The 25945-nt window shown below is 37.0% G+C and overlaps 1 protein-coding gene across 3 annotated transcripts in view; it reads left to right on the top strand.

Moving 5' to 3' along the window:
* The window catches only part of ATRNL1 (attractin like 1), a 429854-nt gene that overhangs the window by 317244 nt on the left and 86665 nt on the right, over positions 1-25945 (top strand). For 2 of the 3 annotated variants that reach the window (XM_005520769.3, XM_088059555.1), the window contains exon 27: positions 2441-2548. The exons of the other annotated variant lie outside the window; for it this stretch is intronic. In XM_005520769.3, coding sequence (XP_005520826.1) covers positions 2441-2548 — 108 coding nt within the window. The remainder of the gene's footprint in view (positions 1-2440; positions 2549-25945) is intronic. 3 annotated transcript variants of the gene reach the window in all.

Here is a 25945-nt window from a genome sequence, read left to right on the forward strand (position 1 = left end):
CAGTTGTGATGAAATCTGTGGGGGAATTCTGTTGTTGGTGGGTTTTATTTTTTAATCTCTTTGCTGAGAAGGCAAGGAAGAACTTTTTCACTCTTCTCATGAAACACATGTTTGGAGAGTTTCCATGTTCCTTGCCCTGTGGGTGAGGTAGAGGAATTCCCCATCGCTGGAAGCTCTGGAACTCTGTCCCAGTATTGGTACATGGACAGTTGCAGATGGTGGGAGGCAGTGACCCTTTCCAGCCACAAAACTGATTTTAAACATCATAATATCTTTCCTGTATTTCCCCTCATTGCATCTTCTTTTTCCTTTCCTGCACCTTGCAGAGTGTTTTAAAACGATGAAGGGAAAGCAGCAGTGTTTTGAGTAAAGCACTTTGATGTGCAAGTGCTCAGCTGCCAAAACCAGCAGTGCTTTATGGGCAACCAAACGTTTTAAAGTTTTCATTCTTGCTTACAGAGCTAATTAAGAATCTTTTTAGCACTCTTTTCGAATGGCAGACTTTTAAAATTATAGTGATATTCCTGTGAATGAAAAGGTTTTCCTGAACGTCTGACCAGGAGGAGGGCAAAACCTACTGGACTTAAAAAACAGAGAACATATCAAATATACATTTCCTTATAATTTGCATTAAATAAATCTTTTAAATAGTAGAATGTGCATTTGGAGCATAGATTGTTCTGATTGTTTAAGTGTTTGCCCCAAGCAATTCTATTTGTTTAAAACAGTGTTTGGTTACCCATTATAAAGTAAACACTTGCCAATAGCTCTGCAGACTTAAAATACTGTAATGAGTTCCATGTGGCAGGACTGTTCTAATAACAGTGTTTTCTTTAATTTTTGTTATTTTAAGAGGAACAGGAGGTGCATATTGTAATTTTAAGTTGTAGTGACTCAGTATTTTATACTTAAAGTTTTTGTGATCTTTGCTAGGTTGTTGGTAGGATAGGAGGATCATAGTAGCTCTTTCCAGCTTTAAAATCTATTAGCAAATTGTATTGAGGCAAATCAATGCTGATGTAAATCCTAGACAGAGACCACCAGTTCCATTTTGAGGTAAAGGGTTAAAAACATAATTCTTAACCATTCATACTTGGCTCTTATTTATTCTCAATATAAAACATGCAGTTTTACCCACAGCCATATTGATTGCCCTCTTGGTGTGATATACTTGGGAGCCCATTTGTGCAGGTGCTTGCTGACAAACACTGCATGGCTGTAAAATCCAGGCCTTGGGAATGCACTGGCCGTGCAGTGAGAGGCAACTGTTCCCTTCTGATTTTAACGTTACAAGCGTGCCTTTAAATTTCTATAGACAGTCTTAAAATGCAAGTCGAGGCAATATGCATAAGGAGGGTTACAAAATGAGTTCGTTGCTTTGTAACAGATCTTAAATCAACAGTGTTTATTAGTAAGCTGCCAGCAAATATTTGCTTGCATACCTTTTATTATTTCAAAGGTTTTTATGAACAGTATGTCACAGTGCTACTGTCATTTACATTCAGACACCACTTTCTAATGCTTTAAGCTTTCCAGAGATAACAGGGAGAAAAACGTTAAGAAAATGAAACAAATATTTTCTAATAAATCATTTTTGCAAGCATTTTGTCTCTCCAAGATGCTGTGACACCCTGTTCAGCTGAAGGAACACACCACTTGAATTGCACGACTCATTCACCTTTAATATTTAATAATGCTTTCATTAGTTGCACTGAACCAGTGGAGTAAGATCTGTAATATCTACTGCTGGTCATCATTTTTATTCATTGTGGTTTAATAAGCATTATAATTACAGACTGAGGAAGAAATATGAGTTAACTTTGTGGTTTTGCTTGGGACTTCTGTGCACACTGGTATGGTTGGAAAGGATTATACAAGCTCTGTGAGCATAGCTGAGTGTATTCTAATACACTGGTGCAGAGCTCCCAATCCTGACACATTATTCTTCATATGAAAGTAACTGCAGGAAAGATCCTGCATAAAATTGAGTCCTGACACTCTTAACTCCATCTGACATAGTTGTGAAATATGAAAGTTTGAAGGCCAAGTGGGCTTGTGTTTGGCAGGTGTTCTAATGCATGCATTATCAATGGAATTAGACTTCAACTATTTTACTAACCATTTCCTATATTTGCTTGCAACTTACACAAATAGCAAAGTTATTTAGAGAAAACAGTCAGTTAGAGAAGCTTTCATTTGGAAAGTTTGTCAGAGTTCAAGCTAAAAGGCCTTTTGTAGGCATCATAACCTGTGCTCGTTTCTCAAGTAAATATAGATGGTGATGATTATGATTTAGTATAACTTTCTCACTTCGATGTCACAAATATGACTGTGTGCATGTTGTTTGCATTCTCATGTTTTAATGGGAGGAATAGTAGGGCAGACTGATATCTGGTGCATTTTTTAACATTTTGTTAAAACATCATTTTTTCCTCATCAGCAACTTATGCGGGAGCGACAGCAGATGGCCAGCCGCCCCTTTGCTTCTGTCGATGTAGCACTGGAAGTAGGAGCTGAGCAAACAGACTTTCTACGAGGGCCATTAGAGGTAGGAACAGTGGTGCTGACAAGGGACCATTGTGATTTGCATATTTATATTGCCAGTCTCATCTGCATCTGCTTCTGAAACCAAGCAGCATCTGATTACCTGGAGCTGACAACTCTCAGCTACGTGTGTTTTGTCATTTCCAAGGCACGGAGTTTTAATCTCATGACATAAGCTGTACCAAAAGCCACCGGAGAATCTGTTAGCCTGGGCTGGGGTGACAGTCAGCTCACCTGGCAGTCCTGTTGTGATGGATGTGAGCTGAAGGAATGCAGGACTCGGGCATTAAGGAGACAGCAAATGTCATGCTCAGTCCTTCAAGTACACAGTGCCATCTAGTTAACATCTATCTTAATTAGCAGAGATTACAACAAACAGGCAAACTAACTAAAGCACCTTAGAGTCAAAATTCAGTGTGGTGTACACAGAGGTTTAAAGCACACAGACTGTACTGCATGGTTTTGTTTGTAGGAGAATGACTACGTTTCTACATTCTTTTATTGCAATTGCAGTACATTGGAAAAGAACTAGTAATTTGCAAAGCAATATGATATTGGAATGGTGTAATAATGCATGAAATGGATTCTAGAAGTTTCACCTGAAAATAGAGGGAAAATTACAATATGTGAATAATAATGAATATCTAATCTAGGTTCAGCTTTTGAGAGATGATCCTCTACTCCTTTAACTTCATTTACAATATTGTGTTTACAGTTATTACTTCACCTGTTTATGGTGGGACCTGGGAATGAGGTGTGCTAGCTCTGAAGTCTTTCAAGATTGTACTCTTCATTACTGCCAATTCTTAAATTCAAAGCTTCTCTTTTCTCAATAACCAGTCTCAATTGAAGATTAAATACAATCTATCAAACCTCCAAGGCTCATGGAGAATGAGCAATGTGTAAAACAAAAGAATAACAGACAGGAAAAGATTCAGCTCTTGAGTACTTACCAAAGTGAGGTGCCCTGTCCTGCTACTGTACAGAAAGTCATCCCAATTGTTCTTACTGTCACAATTTAAATATTTGGAATAGATGGTGAGTAAAAATAACGTATCTCTCTGAAGAAGCTGTGTCATTTTCTGGCCTAATACTAGACCCCTCACATTCTTCACCAAAATCACCTTACTTCTGTCTCCTCTTATCTTGGAACAGAAGACCTCTCCAGCTCTCAAGCTGAGGACACATTACACTGCAGTTAAAAGTTAATTTTTTTTTTGCAATGTGATTTCATTGTCTCTGCACTGGTATCTGAGAAGATTTTTTTCTGTTTTCTTTTCAAATGGAGGCAGAGAGTAGAAGATGAGGCATCCAAACTCTTATTTTGTACATACTGATTATTTAATTAAACTTTAGAAGTAAACATCACAAGTTAATTACCACATTTTCTTTCTCATGTCTTTTATTTAGCTCTAAAAGAGGTAGATCCTAAAATATTTTAATTATATTTTACAGTTTTTATCACCTTCTTTTTTTCCTAGCCAATCATTTTCTAGCAATTGTTTAGAATTCAGCATCCATAGTGGTTTTTTCCTAATTAATACATAGTTATACACAGAATATACTCCATTCAGAATTATAATATACTGATATGTATCTGAAAAAAGCATTGTGCTGAGGAATGAATGAATGAATGTGATTCAAGGATTGATTGTCCTTTGGTATATATTCTGTAAAAATGAAGGAGCTATATTAAGCTTCTGTGTGAAAGGACACTAAAAGTTTTAGTTGCCATTCTGTTCTTCATTTTCTGCTCTTTTGGACTGAGAGGAATCCAGGTCACACAATGCTTAAGAACAGAATGACATGAAATAGCTGTAAACATAATTTTATTGTATTAATTTAGAAGTTGTAAACGACTTTAATAATTTTGTTATATCTGATGCCCATTGGGAGGGTTAACACTAGAGACGTTTTATGAAAAAATGAGAATATACAGTAACTTCAAAATGTTCAGCTGGCATTGCAGAGATCTTGCTCTGATATACCAGAGGTTCCAGTTTTGATGAGGGTGCACTGCATTCCCTCTCCTCACACTTTTATTGACATCGTGTGTTACTCGCCGGTACTTTGGACATTGTTGTTATACTTCTATTGATGTTGTAATAACTCCGACACTTCCAGTGACACCACATTGATCCGTGGGCCCTTTGGGCACTGTGTAATGTCACTGAACTCTTCCAGACACTGCTGCAAGTCTCCATTCAGCTGCACAGCAAAGCTGCTGTTCATTAATGTCACCTGCCTCACGTGGTGGTGGTTTTGTTCAAGTGGTGTTCTGCATTAATGCCGATGCTCTGCTACGTGGCAGTATTCATATGACTGCACGTGGTGATGCCACGATGCTGTATGGTTAACAGCTATATTTTACATTTATTTGTAAATATCCATAGCAGCTGTTTCACTGTAGAGGTTTAGTTTGCAGTAGTAAGGCACTTTTTACCCAGTGCTCAGAAAAGATAAAAAAACAACCCAAGAGTATAAATACTTAAAATGGTTGCTTAGTTCAGATACAGTACAACTGATAATATTTGGGTCTATTTCCAGTTAGCAGCAATTTGAAAGAGATTAAAATAAAATCCTGAAAATGCTACAGAGGAGAATTGAACCTCGGTTATTTTGGAGTCTCTATCAATCAGTCTTTCCTAATGTTTTGCCTACAAAAAGACAGTATCTCGATATTAACTCCTTCAAAGGACTTTAATCTGAATCTGCATCATGTTCTTCTTCTTCCCTGCTGTCTGAGTGGGTTTTTAGGCATTGGCAATAGCCTTTGTTCTTGCCCATTTAAATAACTTTATTTCTCAGTTTTTACCTCCTCAGGCCGCCTTTTACATGAGCAAGTCTCATCTTGTTATCTCTTCTGTCGTGTCGGCTTTGTAACAATTCTTAAATTTTTACTGTTGGTTTAAACTTAACCCAAAAGAGAGCAGACTTAGTTTTTCCCTTGCCCTCCTTCTCTCCTGAATCACACCAACCACTGCCTTGCTAATGATACTGATAGGATGTCAGTGTCCCAATTCCAAATGTACCAAGCAATACCCACTCCTGTTGTGCCATGATATTCATGATATTAATGATATTTAACCCATGCTAGTCCTAATCTGCATCTTCATTTGCTTCTGTAATGGTTTCCATTGCACTCCTTGGAGCTGATGGAGTCTGGGTGAGCCTTTACAAGGAAGGTGAGGCTGGAGGCAGGACAGCCCTCGCTCCCTCCTGGGGAGAACAAGAGCAATCTAAAGTTACTGTGGTGGAGGAGGAGAAGTCTGGAAGGCAGAGAGACCCTCTGGATCCCAAGGGGGGAACAGGTCTGTGCAGCTCTGGGGAAGTCACTGGTGACCCAGGGGAAGGTAAAAGGAGACAGAATTCCCAAGGGCCTCTTGTCAGCAGTAGCACATAGCACAGGCTGTTAAGGGCAGAGCCAGAAAACAGCAGAAGCACCCTGTCCAGAGAGTTTGAGACTATTAGCTATTTTGTGATACCACCATAATTTTTTCCAGAATCATAGAAAAAATCAAAGTAGCATCATAGATCAATAGATACTCGTTACTGAGCTTCTTGGCACTCAGTGCCCTCAGTGTTAAAATGTTTTTTATTCCTTTCATTTCTTTGTTCCAGACGTCTCAGCCATTTCCAGACTTGGCTGCTTTTTGCTTCTCAGTATATACCAAAAGCTAAATCATGTAGGCTATCTTAATATTATAAACCTCCTTTGGGCAAAATTTTTTTTTTCCCTAAAATGTAAATCACTTTTGAAGAGTTCATTCTACTGTGCTGCTGACAGTCCCTTCAGTTAATTTATATATTAATTGAGAAGTAAAACAATTTTTTTCCCTCTTTGCCTAATTTCTGGGGTGGTTTTTTTTGGTTCTTTTTCTTTTTTTGAATGGGGACAGATTATTTGTTTAGGTAAGATCAGACAGATACTGCTGTAAATGCTTCATATCTGGTCATGCTAAGATGGAACAGCAGCATCTACTGTGCTTTATCTGCTGGAGTAAAAATGGGTGTGTTATTGCCTGCAGAATATCCAAGTGCAGGTTTAATGCTGGGATGATCATCCACTTGGTAAATTTATGGTATTACTTGTATTTTTTTTTATATTGAAGTTATTTCATAATTGTTTCTGCAGAAAAGCACACAATAGATCTTTCAGTCATTTTCCCATTAAAACTGCATTTCCACTAGAGTTGTCATAGATATTTGACCATCCTCTGCTTCTGATAAGGTACGATGATGTAAAAAAATTTGAATTTCGAATAAAATCTGTGTTTATTTCTCTAGAAAATAATCTCTCATGAGTAATATTTATGATGCATTAAAAAAGTTTTGAATTTCAGGCACTTTTGATAAGTATGCAGCAAATATTTGCCATTATTTGTCATTTATTTGAGTAAATAATTGGAAGGTGTGCACTGACACAAGCAGCTATCATTTTCTACAAAGAATGGCTGCTGGAAATTGCAGTGACTTGTCAAGACACATTAAAATCCTGTAGTAGAGATTTGTGGAGTTTAAGTAATTGTAGTACATATTAGTAAGTTGTGCTGCTGGCTTCTCTTTCCAATAAAGAATTTTTAGCTCGGTTTACAAATAAATCTAGTTAAGGTGGGTTCATTTTCTTATATAATTTAACTAAATTAGAGAGTAATTTTTGAAAATGCAGCCTACTGTATTTTGAACAAAATTAACCTTGTTGCCTACTTCATCAGCATTACACCTGCATTGTGTTGATGACATAATGTCTAATGCCAAGGAACAGGCTCTTCCCAGCTCCTTGGTACAGATCATCAGCTTTCCTCTTGGTATGCTCAGTTTCTAATATTAGAGTATCACAGGATAGTTCCACTGCCCTTGCTAAAAAGTAGTAATTTATTTCAGATAATGGTGAAATTATCTCTTGAATGGGCACCTTGTTTCCAGTGACCATAAAGGCAATATGTATTTGGCAACAGGAACTATCAAAGACCATTATATTTGCACTTCTTGCTTACTCAAAAGTCATGTCACAGTCCTGAGCTGCTCACTGCAGCTCAAGTGGGACCAGAGGAGAGAGAATCTAGATGAGAACAATGTGAGCAGAGACTTAGAAAATATGACTACAATGAAAAGTCAGGGAAATTGGAGTAGGCTATTTAAAGGAGTCCGAATAATAGCTTGCAAATATGCAAAAGGTTAACAGCAATCAGGAGGGCAAAATCTTCCTTGCGTGCACTGCAGGTGGCAAAGGTGTAATGGACTTAAATTGTAGTAGGGAAGGTTTAGGAAGGTATCAAGAAAAGCTTCTCATAATAAAGCTGAATCAGTGAAAGCAATTGCCTGGGGAGGTGATGGAATTTCTTTTATTGGAAGCTTTTTAGAGCAGGATGGACAAACATTTCTCCGGTACCGTAGCTGCATTAGATACCTCCTTTCAGCTCTGTCTTTATTATTATTCAGATTGTTCCCTAGCTCTTCCTTCTCCAGACTCTGAAAATGTTCCATTTGTGTTGTTTGAATATCTTAATTACCTTCACTGCAATGTTAGTTTTCAGGGACTGAAGATTTATGACCCTTCTTTTCACTTTTGCTGTTTTATTCATTGACTTACATCCCCAGTTTTCTTGCAAGATCAGAAACTGTTAAGTCATCTCTGACCCCAGCCTCTCCCTGACTGTAGGTCTTCCAAACATTATCTCCATCTTTTTTGGAATAGCTTCAATAGCTCCTTGAAGTCTGTAATGATGATGTAATTATTTTTCTGTCTTAACAAGTGCATTGCCATTTTTATAGTCATTCAAAATCCATGCATCCTAGACTCCTAGATCTCAGAGAAATGTAGTCAGATGTCATACCTGACACAGAAGAGGAGAATCTGTATTGGATCTCATTTTCTGCTTTTCTGTATTGCTCAAAGATCATGTTAAATTTGCTGTCCACTGCCTCAAGAACTCCATTATCTTGTGCTGCACTTCAGCCTTGATGGCTCAGTGCCTTCTCTGCCCACTCCCTCAGTACTGTTCATCCAGAAAACTTACTCCTGAGCTATTGAGTCACTTTATGTTAAACCCTTCTTTACAGTATTTTTTCTTCTTTGTAAATGATTGCTTCACATTTCATGTGTTTTTTGTGATATTATGTGCAAGGGATGTTATATCACCAAAATTCACATCTGGTGGTTCTTCCACTAGAGAAAAGCATTTACCCCAAAGCAGCGTTGTTTGGTTTGCACCACCTCCTTCCTCACATGAAGTTTCTAATGAAATAAGATGTTTTGATTTCACACTGTTTTGCTCCTCATTCAGTGGTTATGCACAACAGGGTCGCTCTGCCCAGTTAAATATTTTTACATTTGCGTAAGATTTTTGCTGCTTCACTTAAAATGTATGTCTAGAAATGTGTGAGTGTTCTGAGCCTATGATTCAGAACAAATAGCTGCTCATGCATACTGGTCACATCTATAATTTTTGTATGTGTTGTGTATACTAAATTAATGTAAAATGTATAGATGTTCAGTTTGTTGCACAGAATTACTTTAGTAATATTTTAAGATTCCTGAGTAGTATTTTTCTTTCTTGGCATATGGGAAAGCTAAAAATAATCTGAGAAATGCTGCCTGGAGTAAGCCACTTTTTTTTTCATACAGACCATATTTGTGTGTGTGTTTATTCCTAAAATATACACTAACACCTCAAAACATGTTGATATTTTGCTTGAGTCCTTAACTTAAAGTTTTTAAAAATCCTATATCAGTTCTAAAGTGTACCCAGTCTCCAAATGCGCAAAAAAAAAATAGTTTTAATCCTTATGTTCTTTCCTCTCCTTCCTTATTTCTGTCCTCATGGGCAAACAGGTGTTGTGAGAATACCTTGGACATGATGTATAGGAGATTTGTCTAGATGAAGGTTGATGTCCTAATATTCCACCCTACCAAGAGAGTAAAGCCTTTGGTTATTAAGTAACTCATGAGCTGTAGGATCTGTAAATTCACAATTAGCTCTGAGAACCTGATTTTGTGTAGGTTTTTTGATAAAAATGTATCGTTCCACTTCACAAAATATATTTGGCACATGTGCTGCATAATCAGATGACTACAGAAATTGTTAGGATTGAAATATATGATTTGTGTTGAACAAAATTGCAAAGAAATTTCATGCTCAATTGGAGGAATTTTGGCTTACCAGCAAAGTGTTGGTGTTTCAGTGGTATTGGCATGCTGTGAATAGACCTCTTAAATCAATGTATTATGCGTAATTGCAAATCCAAAGTATCAAAGTAATTATTCTGAATGTTTTCAAGCAGAAGTGTTTATATGTGTCTGTAAATGTTATGAATAATGACACTGTACCTTTTAATAAATTCAATTTTTTGCAACATCTTATTTCATGAAGTAGACAGGCACAAAATTCAGCAAATACGAAGCAATATTTATATACTTATATTTATAAGTACCCTTTGGATTTTTCTTGGTCATGGAAATCTTGCCATTGGATATGAAATCCATCTCAATGAGATATTTCCAGAATTATTTAAACTGAACATACAAAAGCATGGAAATAGTTCTGCTATCAAAATAACTAAAAAGCACATAGATGGGAATATTTCTCTGTTTACTGGACCTTTCTGTACACCTGATTTGCACATGCCATTTTTTGCTCTTTGTAGTTGTGTGTGTTTTCTGAGTACCTCTTTTGGTTTTAGATCAGAAGTTATTTCTTATTTTATAAAGTAGGGCATTTCTATCTTTAAAAGGAAAGAGGAGAAGAAGTAGCTACAGAATCTATAGCCTTTCATCAGCCATTTCCCATGTTTCCAGGTAGAACTGGGTACTGCTGTGTGTCACTATGTGCCCTCTTAAAATGTTTGTCCCCATGTTTTTTATCAGCTCAAAGACTGTAAAACAATATTGTTCATTAGTGTGAAGCAGTAAAGTTTTTAACATATAGGTAAGAAATAAAATTTTCCCTTTTTTCATCTTGGGTATTTATTAATCTTACTAGATTTTTATTTAAAGTAAAATTTTGCTTTTCTGAGTGTCATTCCTTGTACTATATCCTTGGCAAAATGACCTTCTCCCTATCTTTATTATCCAGCTTTCAGTAAGAGACTGGAAAGTTTATAGAGGTACTTGCTGTCAGCTTCCTGTCTCAACTGTTTAGGACTTTCAAAATGATGTACAAATATTGAACCAGCTGGAGTTAATAAACAGTTATTCTTTTCTAGAAACAACTTATTTGTTATTAAAGGAAAAGTCACTGGGCTTTTGGAAAAGTAGGCAGGCAGGTTTTTTTCTATTGAGAAAAATTTCAAGTTGTAGGAATCAGAAGGAATAAAATATACCCTTCTGAACATGTTTAAATGTCATTTTATGTGCAGAAAAGAGCATTATCCAATGACTCACAAACATAATTTGTTTTGCAACACCAAGCACACAAGTGCAGGACGATCTTTGAGATCACCACTAAATATACCAAGAGTCACTGACATGACTTTGGCAGTGAGATCCAGTGAGATCATTTCCCTCTGGGCATATGGATGCTGTAAAGTGTGTCTTTCTTGGTCGTTTATTTTTCGTTAAGGAAATTGTGAAATTATATATTTTAAAAAAAGAAAAATATTGCCGCTTTTTTATAAATTAAGTTAAACAAACATAAAAAATAATCTCCAAAGCCAACTCTGGTGTTCTTCTCTGTACTTCAGTCATTGATCATGAATGTTATTTGAATTACATTCTCCCATCACTCACTTGTTGAACTCAAGGTAGTGTTGCACCAGGTCCTAATGCAGCAAGATATAGATCTGCCAGTGTACCATTAAAAGGAAAGTAGTGAAACATTCAATGTTCTACTTACTCTGATGGTTTATTGAGGAATAGTGGATTTTTGTGTATGGTTAAATACAGAGTAATTGCAGAAATACACTTTCTTTTACATTGAAAAAATTTTTAGTTTTCTCATTTCCTACTATAATTAAATGGTAGAAGTGCTACAATCTGAATATTTAATTTTCTTTTTCTCCAGAATAGTTTGAGCATCTCTTTTTATTCTATTAGGACACTTTCATGGACAATATTCATTGAAATGGCAGCAAAGTGCAGCATCTTTTGATCTAGCAACAGTTTATAACCAGTTTGCAACTACTTTGCAAGATAAATAGCTAAGGAAGTACTTAAACTAATCAAGATGTCTTTCTCATTAGTGACTTTTAATTCTGTGAAGATGTAATAGCTCAAGGTGAAAGGGAAGTAGGGAGCTGTGTAGGTTCACATGCATACAGCCATTGGCTTCCACAGCTGGAAGTGGCAGAAATCCAGTGCATTTAGCATGTGATGTCGTGCTTTGGGTTTGGTTTTTTCACACATACATTTGGTCTTGAATTTATGTGAGAGGGCAAAGTCAGAGAAACTTGCCTAGCATTTGGGATAAAGGATAGGGGGGTTTGTGAAAGTCTGCCGACCAGCTAATTCTTCAGCAACATCATTGACCTAATCCAAAAAACTTACATATCCTGTAATACTTGGAATTGGCTTTGTTCCAAAAATTTCTACTGTGCAAGTTGAGGGAAAAAAATAGATAAAGATTTGATTACAGACTTTAGGCAGTGTTTTAGATATGCTGTCTTAGCCACTGAGTATCTTGAGGATAAGGTCTGAAACCTTTAATTTATATTCTTTAGAAAGCCAGCACAGAAAGCAAAGGGGAGAGCAGATGTTTTTGCAGCAATCTCTGTAATAGCCCTTGCTGCTGAGGTGTGCTCTATTACTCCCCTTCAGACAGTTTTTCAAAGGACTTAAAATGTCCAAGTGTATCATAGAACTGAAGCTGCCATTAGGAGGTGACAGTAGTGCAATCAACTCATTATGTGGGGCAACAATTTTAAATCAGCTGGGAAAGTCAGAAAGTATTATTCAGAAGTGCTTAGGGAGAAAGCATTATTCAGAAGTGGTTAATGAGAGCTGGGATTGAAGGAGAAATTCAAAAGCTCTTCTCTACAATGGGTTATAATTGCTTGCTACATATGTGTAATTGCAGGTTCTTCCACATGCTTCCTCCTGCTCACCTGTCTTGTCCATCTTTAACTAACCAGCTTTTCTCCAGTAGGCAGATCTTCTCCAAGCACCATTCTCTTCTAACATTATGATCATTAAGTTTGTTACAAGGTGAGCACTTCTGGCAGAGAAATGCAGTTATTTGTTAGCTGAGTATTTGTGGCACTAGAAATCATCTTCTCATCAGCTGTTTTAGAGACTTCACATTAATAGGGCCAAGGAACTGATCCTTGTTAGGAGAGCTCATGTTAAGCTGAAATTCAATATTTTCACTTACTGAATTTGGATTAGACAGTGAATCTAATCTTTAGAAAATAGCATTCATCACGCACAATAGACTCATAGATAATGTAGGTTGGAATGAACCTTCTGTACTCATACATCAATCAAAGGGATTGGGGATGAGCCAAACCTTTGAGCAGGGTTAAGTCTGAGCTCTAGTTCAGCAGTATCCTTCTAATCAACATCTCTTTGTTTCAACTCTTCCAACAGATAAACCATATTCAATGACAATCTTTGTGACATGTTAACTTGTAGTTGTAAATAATGTAATGCACATCCTAGTCTTTCAAGCATGTTCACATGCAGTGCTGTCCTTTGGAGTAAAATTCAGAACAAACAACTTTATAGTTGGTTGCACTATGACAGAATTTACAAACAGAACTACTTGTGTGATTGTTGTATCTGTTTTTTTGGAGAAAACCCAAATGTGATATAAAACAGCTTTTGAAATTGGAAGAGTGGCTATCTTGGCAAGTGAATCCACAGTGTTGTATGCAAATACCTGAACCTACAAACTGAGAAACTGTCCTCTGTGACCTGATGTTCCTAATGCAGCTACTGATCTACTTCTATAGATATTTTAATCCACAATGAATGTGACAGTGAAGTTATTAAGTGTTGGTATTGGTACCCTGTTCTATAGCTGGAAATGTCAGTTAAGACAGCACATTAATAATTATGAGGTACATAGTGAATCTTTTAAAATTTGTATTCAGAAATTCCCTGTCACTAATTTAATGCAATCATAAGCAACTTGAAGTCAATGTGACACAAGAAATGATACTCAAATGTCTCATCTCTAATGAATGACAGTAATTAGCCATATTTCAAGGAAAAGATAATATATCACAGATAAGGAAGTTCATATTTCATAAAGTGCCCATTATCAGAGACGTAGGGCCAAATGAACTCTCATGTTACATTCCTATATAAGCTATTCTGTCAGAGAATATAATATTAGAATGATCATTCTAAAGTAAGTTCTAAGATGGAGAAAACTTTTGAAAATTGATGGCTTTAGTGAACAGTCAACAGTAGTATTTATTTTTATAAGGATGAATGAAATACTCATGGGAATTAAAGGCAGTTTGGCTCACCTCTGGTCATCCCCACATGTGACTCAGTGACAGCTTTGTCTTTTTAAAAAGGCTAAAAATAAAACAATTGTTCTCAATTTAAGATCTTTTAGTATGTAAAAGTCCTTTGCTGCTTATAAAGTGGAGCATGCAGCATCACTGACCCTGTGATATGGGAGCCTTGGAAATGATCTAAGGAAAGGGAATGAGGCTTCCCAGACTGAGAGGAGGTCCAGATCTTTCTCTTCCATGTTACAGTTGTCTGAGGTTCAATAGGATGTAGCCAATTGATATCAGAATTTAAATAATCTCAATCTCTAAAACTGGGAGTATCAGGTAAATAAAAATGTTACAGTTTATCCACCCTATGTAAAAGGGTGGAAAGTTGTGAAATGGTGATCAGTAGAGTGAGTAAAAGCTGTGACAATCCAAATCCTGCCCATTGCAGGAGCTGCAGTAAGACAGAGACAACTGCTGGAGAGCAGCAGAAAGGGGAACCTCAGTGTACCCACCCTCTATGCAAAGTGTTCCCACGGGACCAGAAAACGTGTGTAAGATGGGAGAGTGAGAAAAGTGGTGCATGTTGGAGGGGATGGATCCCAAGAAGGCTGTGGGGCAGCTTTTGTTCCAGTGCTGGGGTCCTGCACAGAGGTGAGGAGTAATACAGATGAAGTCTATGGCTACAGGGGCCTGTCAGCTTGAAAAAGGTGGACACAAACCAGGTTGTGCTGCTTTGGGTAGGAGTGAGGCATCCTCTCATCTTAAAGCACAATGATGGCTCATTCATAGAAAAAAACAAAATGCAACCCTCTTTAATTTCACACGTGAAAATGTAACTCTCAGTTTATGATTTTGGATTCAAACTCTAGATTAAAAAGCAGAATTGGTGCATACCTGGCTATGTTCAAGAGCATCTTACTGAAAACAGTCAGTCAAGCCTATGATTTCTGCATGTCATGCTTTAACTATTGTTTGCTAGGAATCTCACACTTAAGTGGAATAAAGAGGGAAGAATATCAATGCTTCCAACATTCTGAAATCTCTTAAAGTTTTTAAGACTTTGTTACTGACTCTGAGAAGAAAACTCAACTTTTTAAAGTATTTTTCAATCTGTTTGCATAAAGATGATCTGTAGAGTCTTCTGTAGAAATAAGGGTTTCTTATAAAAATTAATGCATGAAATTTAGTTTCCTCATAAATTGCAATGGTGTTTAAACAGACATTGTGTTTGAAAAGATATGTAACTTTTCTTCAGCCGTTGAAATGGAGTCATAGGTATTTCTACAGGTGACAGATTCAGATTCAGAGTAGCAATTTGGAAGGAATAAAAGATATTCTGTGGAGTGGAACAAATATTTCTGTTGTATGAATACTATCTGAAGCATCCCACTCTTGCGTGTGCATGTTCAGAGAAAATTAACACCATTACATTTCATGTTTCCTTCCTTATAATGTCAAGCTGAGTTAATCACTGTTCTAAGGGTGTGGCTTCAAAAGTGTTTGAAATGCTTGCAATGCTCCAGATTGTCTGAAGTGTCATAGTTAACAAAGTGAGGTTATTCCAGTATTATCTAAGAGTAATTTCTATAAATTGAGAAGTGTCTGTGGGGTATGGAGCCAGGCTCCCTGAAGTATGAATGTGCTTTTACGGATTGATAGCTTTGTATAATTTAAGTAGTAAAATGTGTACAATGCAGACAAGAACCTTTGAGGGAAAGCAAATATGACAGTATTTCAGTAGCCTTGTAGCTATTTAAAACATTCCATTGTAAATGATGTTTATTTCATGTTTAGGTTTAGAAATGCTTCTTATGTATTAGAAGATATCCATCCCACTTTACACACAGAAAAACTGACAGAGAAAAATTGGAAACAAGCCCAGGTTTTTTTTTGCTCCTTTTCCAGTGACCTACTCATAAGTGACAGTATTTATATTGGTCCTTTCCATCTAGATATGGCTTTCAGCATAAGAGAGGCAATAAAATATAACCCAGTAATTACTGCAGCTTTTCCTAAACGTACAAGGCTTAACTAGAGCCCCCATTCAGAAATATGTTGTCAATTTAAAAACACAAAGTGTTGGGATAAATTTCTCCCAGAAGATTTTGCTATTGTAATGTCTATTGCTGTAGTAATCCATTTTTAGATGCTTGACTCAGAACTGAATCCAGAGCCATGTGTGGAGCAGAGCCAACAGGAAGTACAGAAAAGGGATGCCTCTTCAAAAGTATCTCAAACATGGCAGAAAGCTGATTCTGTCAAATCAGGATTTACATCTAAAAATGATCTCCTGGAGTTGTGCTCATGCTTCTGCTCTCACAAACAGAGAGGGGGCTGCTCATTTCTACTTTGTGCAGTAGTCCAGTGCCTCAGACAGTCACTGAAAAGAAGAAATGGGTGTTCCAGGCTGTCATCAGCCAGCAGTGAGACAATCATTTCTGTGACCTGAATGTGAGGCTGTAGGGTGTTCTTGTCATTTTCTGCCATAACTGTGACTCTGCTATTGTAGAGAAAAGGGTTCTTGAACTCAACAAATTTGGTGGAAAAATGCCCTGTGACCTCGGCTGCTGTCCTGGAGGACAGAAGATGGGGATGGCTTTTATAGTCTCTGCACTGAGTGATGTCCAAGTCTTAAATCCAGTTATACTGAAGTAATGCGTAGTTCATGAATTGCCCTTCAACTCAGAACCAAAAACTTTGTCTTTCTCTAGAAATATAATGAAAATAGGTTACAAAACTGTACTTTGACCAGGTGTAATTCTAGATTTTTCATTGTTCCATAGAAAACTTCAGCAGAAGGATGTTTACTTTTGTTTTCCTGCATGTTCTTCTGTAAGAGATAAACACTGAAGTCATTAACTCTATTTAGACTGCAGTAAATTCTGAATGTGTGGAAGTTCCTTTGTGTACCAACAGGAATTTATTTGGTTTTGGACTTAGGTATCAGTAAAATAACCTAGTAATCAGTAAAATAACCTAGTATCAGTAAAATAACCTAAAAAAAAAAAATAAGTTGTTTGCTTTTTGGTTTTTGTTATTGTTGGGGCTTTTTTGTTTGTGTGTTTTTTGAGGTTTTTTGAGGGGGAAGGGAAGAAGAGTAGAGGAGCAAGCACCAGAGTTATCTCACATCTTCAGTCAGATTGCCCCTTTTGGATCTAGTCTTCCAGTGGTTAATACTTTTCACCTGTTTTTTATGGTCTGTTTAAAATCATGCCTTAACTTGAGCTGTGATAAATTTAAGAGCCACTTAAAGTTGTCTTGCCTTCATCCATTACGAGTCTCAGAGTCTTCAGCTTTTATTGGTACTTGTAGATTTTGATTTAATAGTCTTTTAAAAGTTGTTCAGTAAAGCAAATACAGTTCTTGACACTTCAAAGCATATTTCCAGGCCACAGTTTGTTCTGGAGCTCTTCTCTGAATGCACTACAGTTCTCCATTTTCTGTCCCATCGGTGTGGCCCGGTACTGGTACCAAAGGTTGAAATCTGAGAGTTGATCATAAACTGGTGTGGTTTTGTTAATGCTTCATTCTTGGTAAGGTTCTGGTCAAAAATGATCATAATTTTACAAATGCTGTGTAAATGCATCCCTGCACTTGTCTGCTGCTGTGTCCCAGTTCCCCCTTAAGAATGAATGCATTCTGTGTTTAGGTTGGACCTTGCTTTCAGCTGTATTGTGATGCACAGTTTCATACAGATCAGTGTTATTTATAATCTGAAAGCTTTAGTAGAAAGACTTTATTCCCATGTAATGATTCAAGTAATGGGTTGTATGTGCTTGAGTATCAGTTGTTATAGGATGGCAATAGGAATATTAGCTGTCACTTCATCACAAATACAATTTGTTATAACCTGCCTGTATTTTGATCTATATTCCTACTTGGATCAGTCAGTTCTGGTGCTGAACTGAAAGTAAGATCCACTCATAGGTTTCAGTCATGTGCTAATGCCTTGCAACCTTGAAATACGACCCTTTATGTTCTGTCGTAATTGCAAATTTTTGTAGTTCTAATTTTGTAGCAGTTTAACTAATGAAGGATGAACATATTTCTTCACAGAAAATTTCTTCAAAACAATTTCAAAACTGAAGCATTAAGTAGTTTTTACTAAGTTCTCAACATACTGAGGAGGTGGGGAGTACATTTTAAAACTATTAAACTATTATCTTGATTTACTGAATATTGATAATTTTCTTTTAACCTCTTTTGTGTGTTTATAATAAATTTATAAACTCTTAACTGAGCCTCCTGCTAGAAGGAAAATGTCAAATACCATATTTTCCCCTGCCTTTCAGCTATCAAACTCTTGCTGGCAGGTGGGAATAACCATTTGATTCATGTCAGCACAGATTTGTGAGGTGTTAGCTTGGGTAATGATACTAAATCAAATCTCTGATTACCTCCTCATTTGTGTCGCTGTAGCTGTGAATCTGGAAAATCAATTTAATGTTCTTGGGGAAGGAAATATCAGACTACTAGAAAAGAAGAGTTCTGAGTTGAAGTAAAATGTCATGGTATTAGTCTGACTTGAAGCTAGGGTTAGAATACTTCCTCACTTATAAAGAGGTTTTGAGTGATATCTAATAAACAGTGGTGCTGCTCTAGTGCTGGTTATGTGCTGTTCAATTTTTAACTAGGTTGGTCAACATCTCTGTTCAGCCTGCAGCATCTTCACAGTGGAAGCTCAGTCTGTAGCTCTAGGACAGGCTTAGTCCATGGATTATTTTTTCCTAGCAGAAATGATTTATGGAAGCTCCCATAAGGAGAAAAGTCATGAGGCGAAGCACAGACGGCTTTTCATCCTGTAAGAGACAAGATAGGAAGTAAGAGCCTGACCTATTTTTGAGATTGCATTTCAAAGCTTTTGCTGTTGGACTTTTTATTTTGTTAAAATAATTTATGTTACTAAAGGGAAGTTGAAAGGGCTTTCTAAATATTTTAGTTTATTCCTGCATGTTTGCAAGTGTGGTTGATCTTCTTGAAGTCACAGATTACAGAAGAGTGTTAATACAGTAGTTATTTTGAAATGTAAAGTGATCTGCTTTGGCTAACAAGCGTGCTGCACACTCAGGTGAGGTACCTGCAGTAAGTGCATGAAACTGGGAGGAGCCTTTACACTCAGTAGGGTTTGACAGCTGTGAATAGAAGGTGCTGGGCTCTGTCACATACCTATTGCAGGTGTGCTGGAACACTGATTCACTTCAGTGCCTCGTTTGCAAAGCAAAGAAAAAAAGACTGACAGTATTTAGAGTTGCAGGAATGTCTATTTACAGGCATGGACTGACATGGTTCCTGGATGTAAAGCTTTATGCAGATTAATAAACTCTTACATTATTATGCTATCTCACTTTTTCATTTTAGTGTAACTGCATGTTTTTACTCAGGCATTGTAACTGAAGTTCAGTGACTGCTGAAAACCTGGAAGGGGAAGGTCTTTTCATAAGAGTATTAAATTGTTTCTAGCTGACAGCTTCATCAGAGCCGTTAAGAAATTGATATTTTGCATCTTTTGTCAAGGGCTCCAGATAGACTGCTTTTTGCTTAACTTTCCTTGTTCCCAGATCCCATCAAATACTCTAGAAGAGTTCAGAGAGAAGGCACAGGAAGCACAGGGTGAGCTAAACCCATCCCGTGGCCCAAACCAGAGGACTTTTGTGTCCTTTCAGTCTGCTGTAAAACATCTCTGCATTTTCTTCTTCTGCATCTGGACATCAAACTGTCCAGATGTGCTGAAGTGTATTAAGTACCACCACAGAGTGTTTGGCTGAGTCAGCCAGAAGCAACAGAGGACACTGCATCCATCCCAGTGTTATTAAAAGCATAGACCCAAGTCTAGTACTGCAGCAGTAGGCAGGCATTTGTAATGAAACATGGTGGGAAAAATAGGGGTGTCTGGATGGTGAATAATATCACTAAATATTTTCCGAGTAGTCAATGGCAAAATTGGGTTACAGTCTGCTTTAAATTATTTACAGAAGAATTTAAATTTGCAAACTTATTACAGCAAGCTGCTGCTTTTAACAACACTCAAGTTCTTGAAAATTCAATGCTAAAATGAGTTATTACAAGTGAGTTAGCTGTCTGAAATTAAATTAGCTGATAAACAATCCATTTCTCTGTGGTAAATTGGCATTCATGACAACTAGTTCTAGTATGCACCTGAACCCATTATTCTTGGCACTTCATAAAGTTGCAATTGATAGCAATTTGTATTGACAGACTCTTATTGAATATAATTCTCAACAGAAACTAGCTAATCAATTAATTAATCCTAGTGTTAGTCAAGTTTGTTTTTATGTTGCTCCATCATTCAGAAAATTAACTGTTAACATTGTTTACAATTAATATAACTTAAACACTTTCATTTTCATTGGCTGAATTACTGAGCTTAGACTAATTAAGTAAGCATTATAGCTTTCTGAATTACTAGCAAAACTGAAAATTATGCATGCTAAATTGAAAAACACACAACAAAAACTGATTCTATAATACATATCATTATGCAGGATTTCAAAACAGAATGTTTAGTCTTGCATGTCCTCTTGAAAGCTGCTTGGCTAAATGTGAAAAGTCCTAGCCTCTTCTGAAGAGACTTGAGGGACTAATCATCAGCAATATTATGATGAGAAGCACCATCAAATCACGTTCTTCTAAGGCTATCTAATAACTATTTGCATCTTCCCTCACATTTAAATCAGGCTTTCTTGGAATTCAGTATTGCAAAGGAGCAAATCCACCCCACTGCCAGATCATTATGGACAGATGCTCTAAGAATGTGACTGCAGTGGCTGCAGAGAATGCCAGGATTGATCAGCTTGGAGCAGCCTTGGAGTCAAAGGGGCTTCCCTGGAGAGCGAGGGTCTGCTCACCTGCCTCTGACTGCAGCAACACAACCTACATTAACTATTTTGATTTGTGTTGACAAGAAGTTAATTGCATAATATTACACCCTTAAATTCCATCAGATGAGCTCTTGTCTTATTCAATGTGAGTCCTGGCCCAGAGCCCTACTTTGCCCATGTAAACACAGCATTCCTCTTGCAAATCAGGAGAATGGCCCTGACCACATTCACATGAATAAAAGCCTTTCTTTCATGGAAAGAAGTAGAACTTGCTGCTTCTAAGAGAGGTTTAAAAACTAATATTAGTCTTGAGTAGGTGGCAGTCTGGAGGGCTATGTTTTATTTAGGTACATTAGTAGCATTTGTGTATGGTTCTGTTCACCTCTGGTTTTCTTCAGCAATTTGTAATGAGTGTCCTGGTTTTGAAAGCTTTTTCAAATATTCTAATGTATGTATGATGTATGATGTGTGGTGGGTACCTCTTTACTTGGTCACTGAATAACTGAATACTGTGCAAGAGTTTAAACAGTGAAATAAGATCATTTTCATCTTATGAGTCATGGTTTCAAGGAGGTGGATAGCATACAAAAGTCATCTAAATGCCTGCTTGCTTCTTGTGGAACTGTCTGGAGAAGAAGCTGGAAGGAAACCTGAGTTTTGTATGTGAGCAAGATGTGCTGTGATAGTTGAGCTGCCTCAGAAGGAATATCCCTAATGTTTTTTCCTTAATGTTGCTTCCTTACCTTAGAAACAATCAGGGATTCTCTCAAAATCACTCCCATTGTCTCCAAATTACTGTCTGCTAGATTGAGCCTGAGAGATGTTGGACACATCTCTTTGATGTAGTAATATAATATTAAGGTAGAGGATTTTTTATTTTTCTAGTAGATATTTTAATCTAAATCAGAATCTGACCTGTGGGGATGAAGGAAGCCTAACATGAAATGCTACAAAATTTCTGCTGCATACTTTTTTCAGACCTCTTTTAGCACAGGAGAGCTAAGATGTGATAAATCAGTTTAGATACCAAAGAACTTGATTGGGATACTCAATTTTACTATAATAGCCTAATCTAAAATACTCAGTCCTTTTCAGCTGCTCTATCCTCTTTCAAAATTGCTCCTAACAAGGACAATCTCTAAAAATGGGGCATTTGAGACAAGTTAATGGCGCTATAGCTACTCAGGATAACCATTACCTAAGAGTAGCATTGGCTGCCTAAGCACAAGGCTGGATACAATGTAGTATCAAAGGTGTTCTCTGGCAGCTTGGAGAGACTTGAAAGGAAATAGGTATTTACCATTTGGGGAGATGTGCAGTTAGACAAAACCACAGGTTTAAAATAACCCACAACTTCAATGTTGAAAAAAATGCAAAGTGGAAGAGAGGTTAACCTAGTTTTCAAGTTCCCTTCTGCTTAGATTTTACATCAAGTTAAACTCCAGGAATTGGGATTTATTTGTTCTGGCTTACTTTCACTTTCAACATCAATTATTTGATATTTTTATCAATGCTTATTCCACTTAGTTTGTTCAAAAACAATCTCACTACACTGATTCCCTCACCTCTCAAAATATTTCATGCAATTAAATACTTGCCTTTAAGTTACCAAGTGTGATGGAATAGTGCTGTATTTAAATATGTACCCTGCATAGCTTGCTGTGGAAGCTTGACTTGCCTTATTGATAAATTTGATTTCAGTGTTTAGTATGACCATTAGCAATTTCTCTGTGAAAAGTTAACACGAGAAAGGAGATAAAGTCAGGCTTTTTAGTATGTCAAGGGAAATAGGTTTCTCTACTAAACCAGAAAGAAAAATGAAAATATTTTTAATTTAGTCCATTTCTGTTCTTCGTCAACAATCTAATCACTTCAATATTTTACTGAATCTGCTGTTCTTATTGGAAGGGAGGGGGAATGTATCTGAGTATGGATAGACAGGGGTAAACTGACTGAAGTTTTGTTGGAAGTTATGCTTGGTTTTGCTTTTTGTTGTTGTTTTTAAAGAACACCACCCCTGCCCCTGCCAAGACCCCAGACTTTCTAGCCTGAACTTGAGAAATCAAATGCTGTCAACTTCTGTTGCCCTTCCAGTAGATCACCTAACCCAAGTCCAGCCTGACAGGGAGAAGGCATGTCCATGAGATGTTCTTTGGCACAATTTTGTCCATCTTTAACTGTTGCCAAGTCTCAATTCTGCTTTGGGAGAGGAAGCAGCAGTATTGGAATATCTTTTCTAGTCTCTTTCATCCTGGCAAGGAGACACAGTTGACTCCATTAGTGATAGACATTAGAACACTGTGTGCTTTTTACTTCAGAAGCTTTTGGCCTTCAAGGTTGCATATTTACTTCTAATTAATTAAGAAAAATTGAAAGAATCAGGAAAAGCCATATATATTGCATGGAGAGATGATATCATAAGTTATTGTGTCTTTTATTTACTAGGGTATTTGGACTACATGTACAAAGACACAAAGCTTGCTGCCATTTATCATTCACTGCCAAATTAGTCTCTGCAAATAAAGCAACTGGGGGAAAGCACTTGATGAAGAATCCAGCTAAAAGTGACTTCTCTAGGGAAAAAAATAATTATTTACTGCTAACAAAGATGGTTTTTTGGTTCCTAATTGTGGCTCAAGTTCTGTGATGCACAGCATCACAAATGGCAAATGTACCTCCTGAAATGTTGGCACTGGGAGCAATCAGCCTGGGAGAAGGTATGGAATAAAAATAACATTGAGAGCAGTAGATTATCTTAATGAAAGCATATGCAGTCATAAGGAAAGTTAGGTCTTCTACTTTGAATTAAATTAGTGCTTGCAAGGCTACTGACCCCCTACTAAGTGAAAATGTTCTGCCTTCTATGTGATGTCCCCATTCCTGAGCAGACCTGCCACTTCAGGATGAAAGGATAGGTGGGTACCTTAAAGTTTGCAACACCTTCCTTAGCTTCATCACCTTGTTTTATTTAATGTTCTATATTTAAGCCAGAACAGAATCTGACTCCAAATTTTCACCTGATTTAAATGAAGAATGGTTTCTTCCCACTCCAAGAGTGCTATATAAGCACCAACATTTTCAAGCAATAACATTCTCAAAGTATAGAACTACTTTCTTCCTTTATGTTGTGTTATCTGACCTTTCATTGGCATGCCAGTTTAATTAATGCTGCATAATTGCATCCCACTGCTGACAAAAAGCTGCAATGTTGTTTGCTTTTGTTAGTCAGGGCCAATTATCTGTAAAGTCACCCTTTTGAATTTTCTACAATCAATCATCACCAGTGTATGTTAAAAAAAAAAAGCTATTTCATCAAAAGGTGGATTTCTCTCACCCCACACACAGTTGTGTGCATAAATACAGCAGTGTCCTTTCTGTCATCTTTTTTTTTTTTTTACCTCAAGTAAGTGATGATTGACAAAGACTCACTGTAGTAGGATATTGAGTCTTCCCAGAGAAATTGTTCTCTCTGAATTTGAGATTTGAAACTACCACTAGGTGAGCTTCTTTTAATTAATGTATTTCTTAACGGGAAAAAAAAATGTGTTGATACAAGAACTTGAAGTTTAGAGGGGACCCCCTGAAGGTCCAAGTTTCTCTCTGGGCCACAGAACTGCAGTGAATTTTTGTCCCTCTCTGCATATACCAACTCTCATTTTTGATGGAAACCTGAATTTCTTCTGGCTGTCAAGATTTAACTTTATCTTCAAACTAATACATAAAGCCTTTTCACTCAAGAAACAATGAGCAATTTCTAGTCTAAAAAGCTTCATGCAAGATAAGGAAAAAGTATTCTATCTATTACATAGTTTACCTGTAAACTGTTATTCTTTACAGATCTTGACAGATTTTGACTTATTGAATTTGTTTCATTTACATTCAATTTTTTTAAACAACCCAGAATTTTATTTAAGTGGATAAATAATTGCAACTGTAATATTGTTGAGATCATTACTAGCTGTACATCTGTATAAGATTTGGCAGCTTTTCCCCTTTAAAGACAACATTTCTCTTTATTCTTTTCAGTGTTATCTGTTTAAAGATAAAGAGCTGAAAAGAAAAGGCTACAGATAAAGGAAAACTTGGACTTTTGAAAAGTTGAGCATTGTTAGAAGTGGCTGATATCTTAGAAGTGGTATTTTAAAAATAAGTCTATATCTATGTTTTGTGCAGGGCAAAACAGAGAATGCCTTAAAGTACAGCAGCAGAAATGTTAGATCTTAATGAAAGTGTTGGAAAGACTTCTACCATCACTGTCAGTCTGTCTGTGACCTGCTCAGATTCTAAGCAGAGCAATGATCACAATTGATCATCTGTCCTTGAAATGAATACAGTAAATCCAGGCATGGGATGTGATCTAGTGAGGGAATGTGGTACTTTTGTTCTTCTCAAATAAAAGTGAGCAATATAATCTGACTACAAGTAAGATCTATAACCCCCAGCAGAAGAACACATCAAACCTTTTTATGGCTAGTACAGTTAATTGGACTGTTCTAAAAATCTGTATATCAATCAACAGGCAAGGCTATCCTTTAGCAACATAATAAGTGGTGAGAAGTGTAAGGTTGGGTATCTGATCCTCTGTAAAACATTTGTGGGCTCCTTACCCACTGAAAAAAAATCTTCATGTAAGTTTGTTTAAGCAACAGAGTGCTGGAGTGTTTAAATTACTCATCTCATGGGAGCAGTAAGAGGACTCCCATTATCAGCCTGTTTGCAAAACTGCTTGCATGCTTTCCTTCATTTCCTCTTCCTACACCTTTCTAACACTTGGGTGGATGTTGCATGTGCGCTTGTGAGCCACGGGGTGAGTGCAGAGGGCAGGAGGGTGTCTGGCAGTTCAGTAACACAAACTGTGCAAAAAAGGTTGCTCTGTGGTGCTGTGACATCTCGTGAAACAGTTATCAAAGCCTCTGCTGCTCTTAACCAAATATGACAATAGGCAAATGTCCCAATGCTGAAAAGGCTGGAGTCAAAGCAGGGCCTTAAAGCGGGTCAATTATTTCAATTATCTGGAACTCATGATGAAAAACAGCAGCAGCCTTCAGGAAATAAGCAATAGTCTGGCAACTGTTTGATCAGTTATGACAGTCGCTGCCAAATATCATGTCCCATCAGGTTTTTGCAAAGGGAAAGCTTGGAACAGGTGGAATATTTTAGTTACCTCTGCTCCA

The sequence above is a fragment of the Pseudopodoces humilis genome, chromosome 9 (genome assembly GCF_049639895.1).
Source record: "Pseudopodoces humilis isolate 2021_Gansu_Grassland_sample_001 chromosome 9, ASM4963989v1, whole genome shotgun sequence".
NCBI classification, from domain to species: domain Eukaryota; kingdom Metazoa; phylum Chordata; class Aves; order Passeriformes; family Paridae; genus Pseudopodoces; species Pseudopodoces humilis.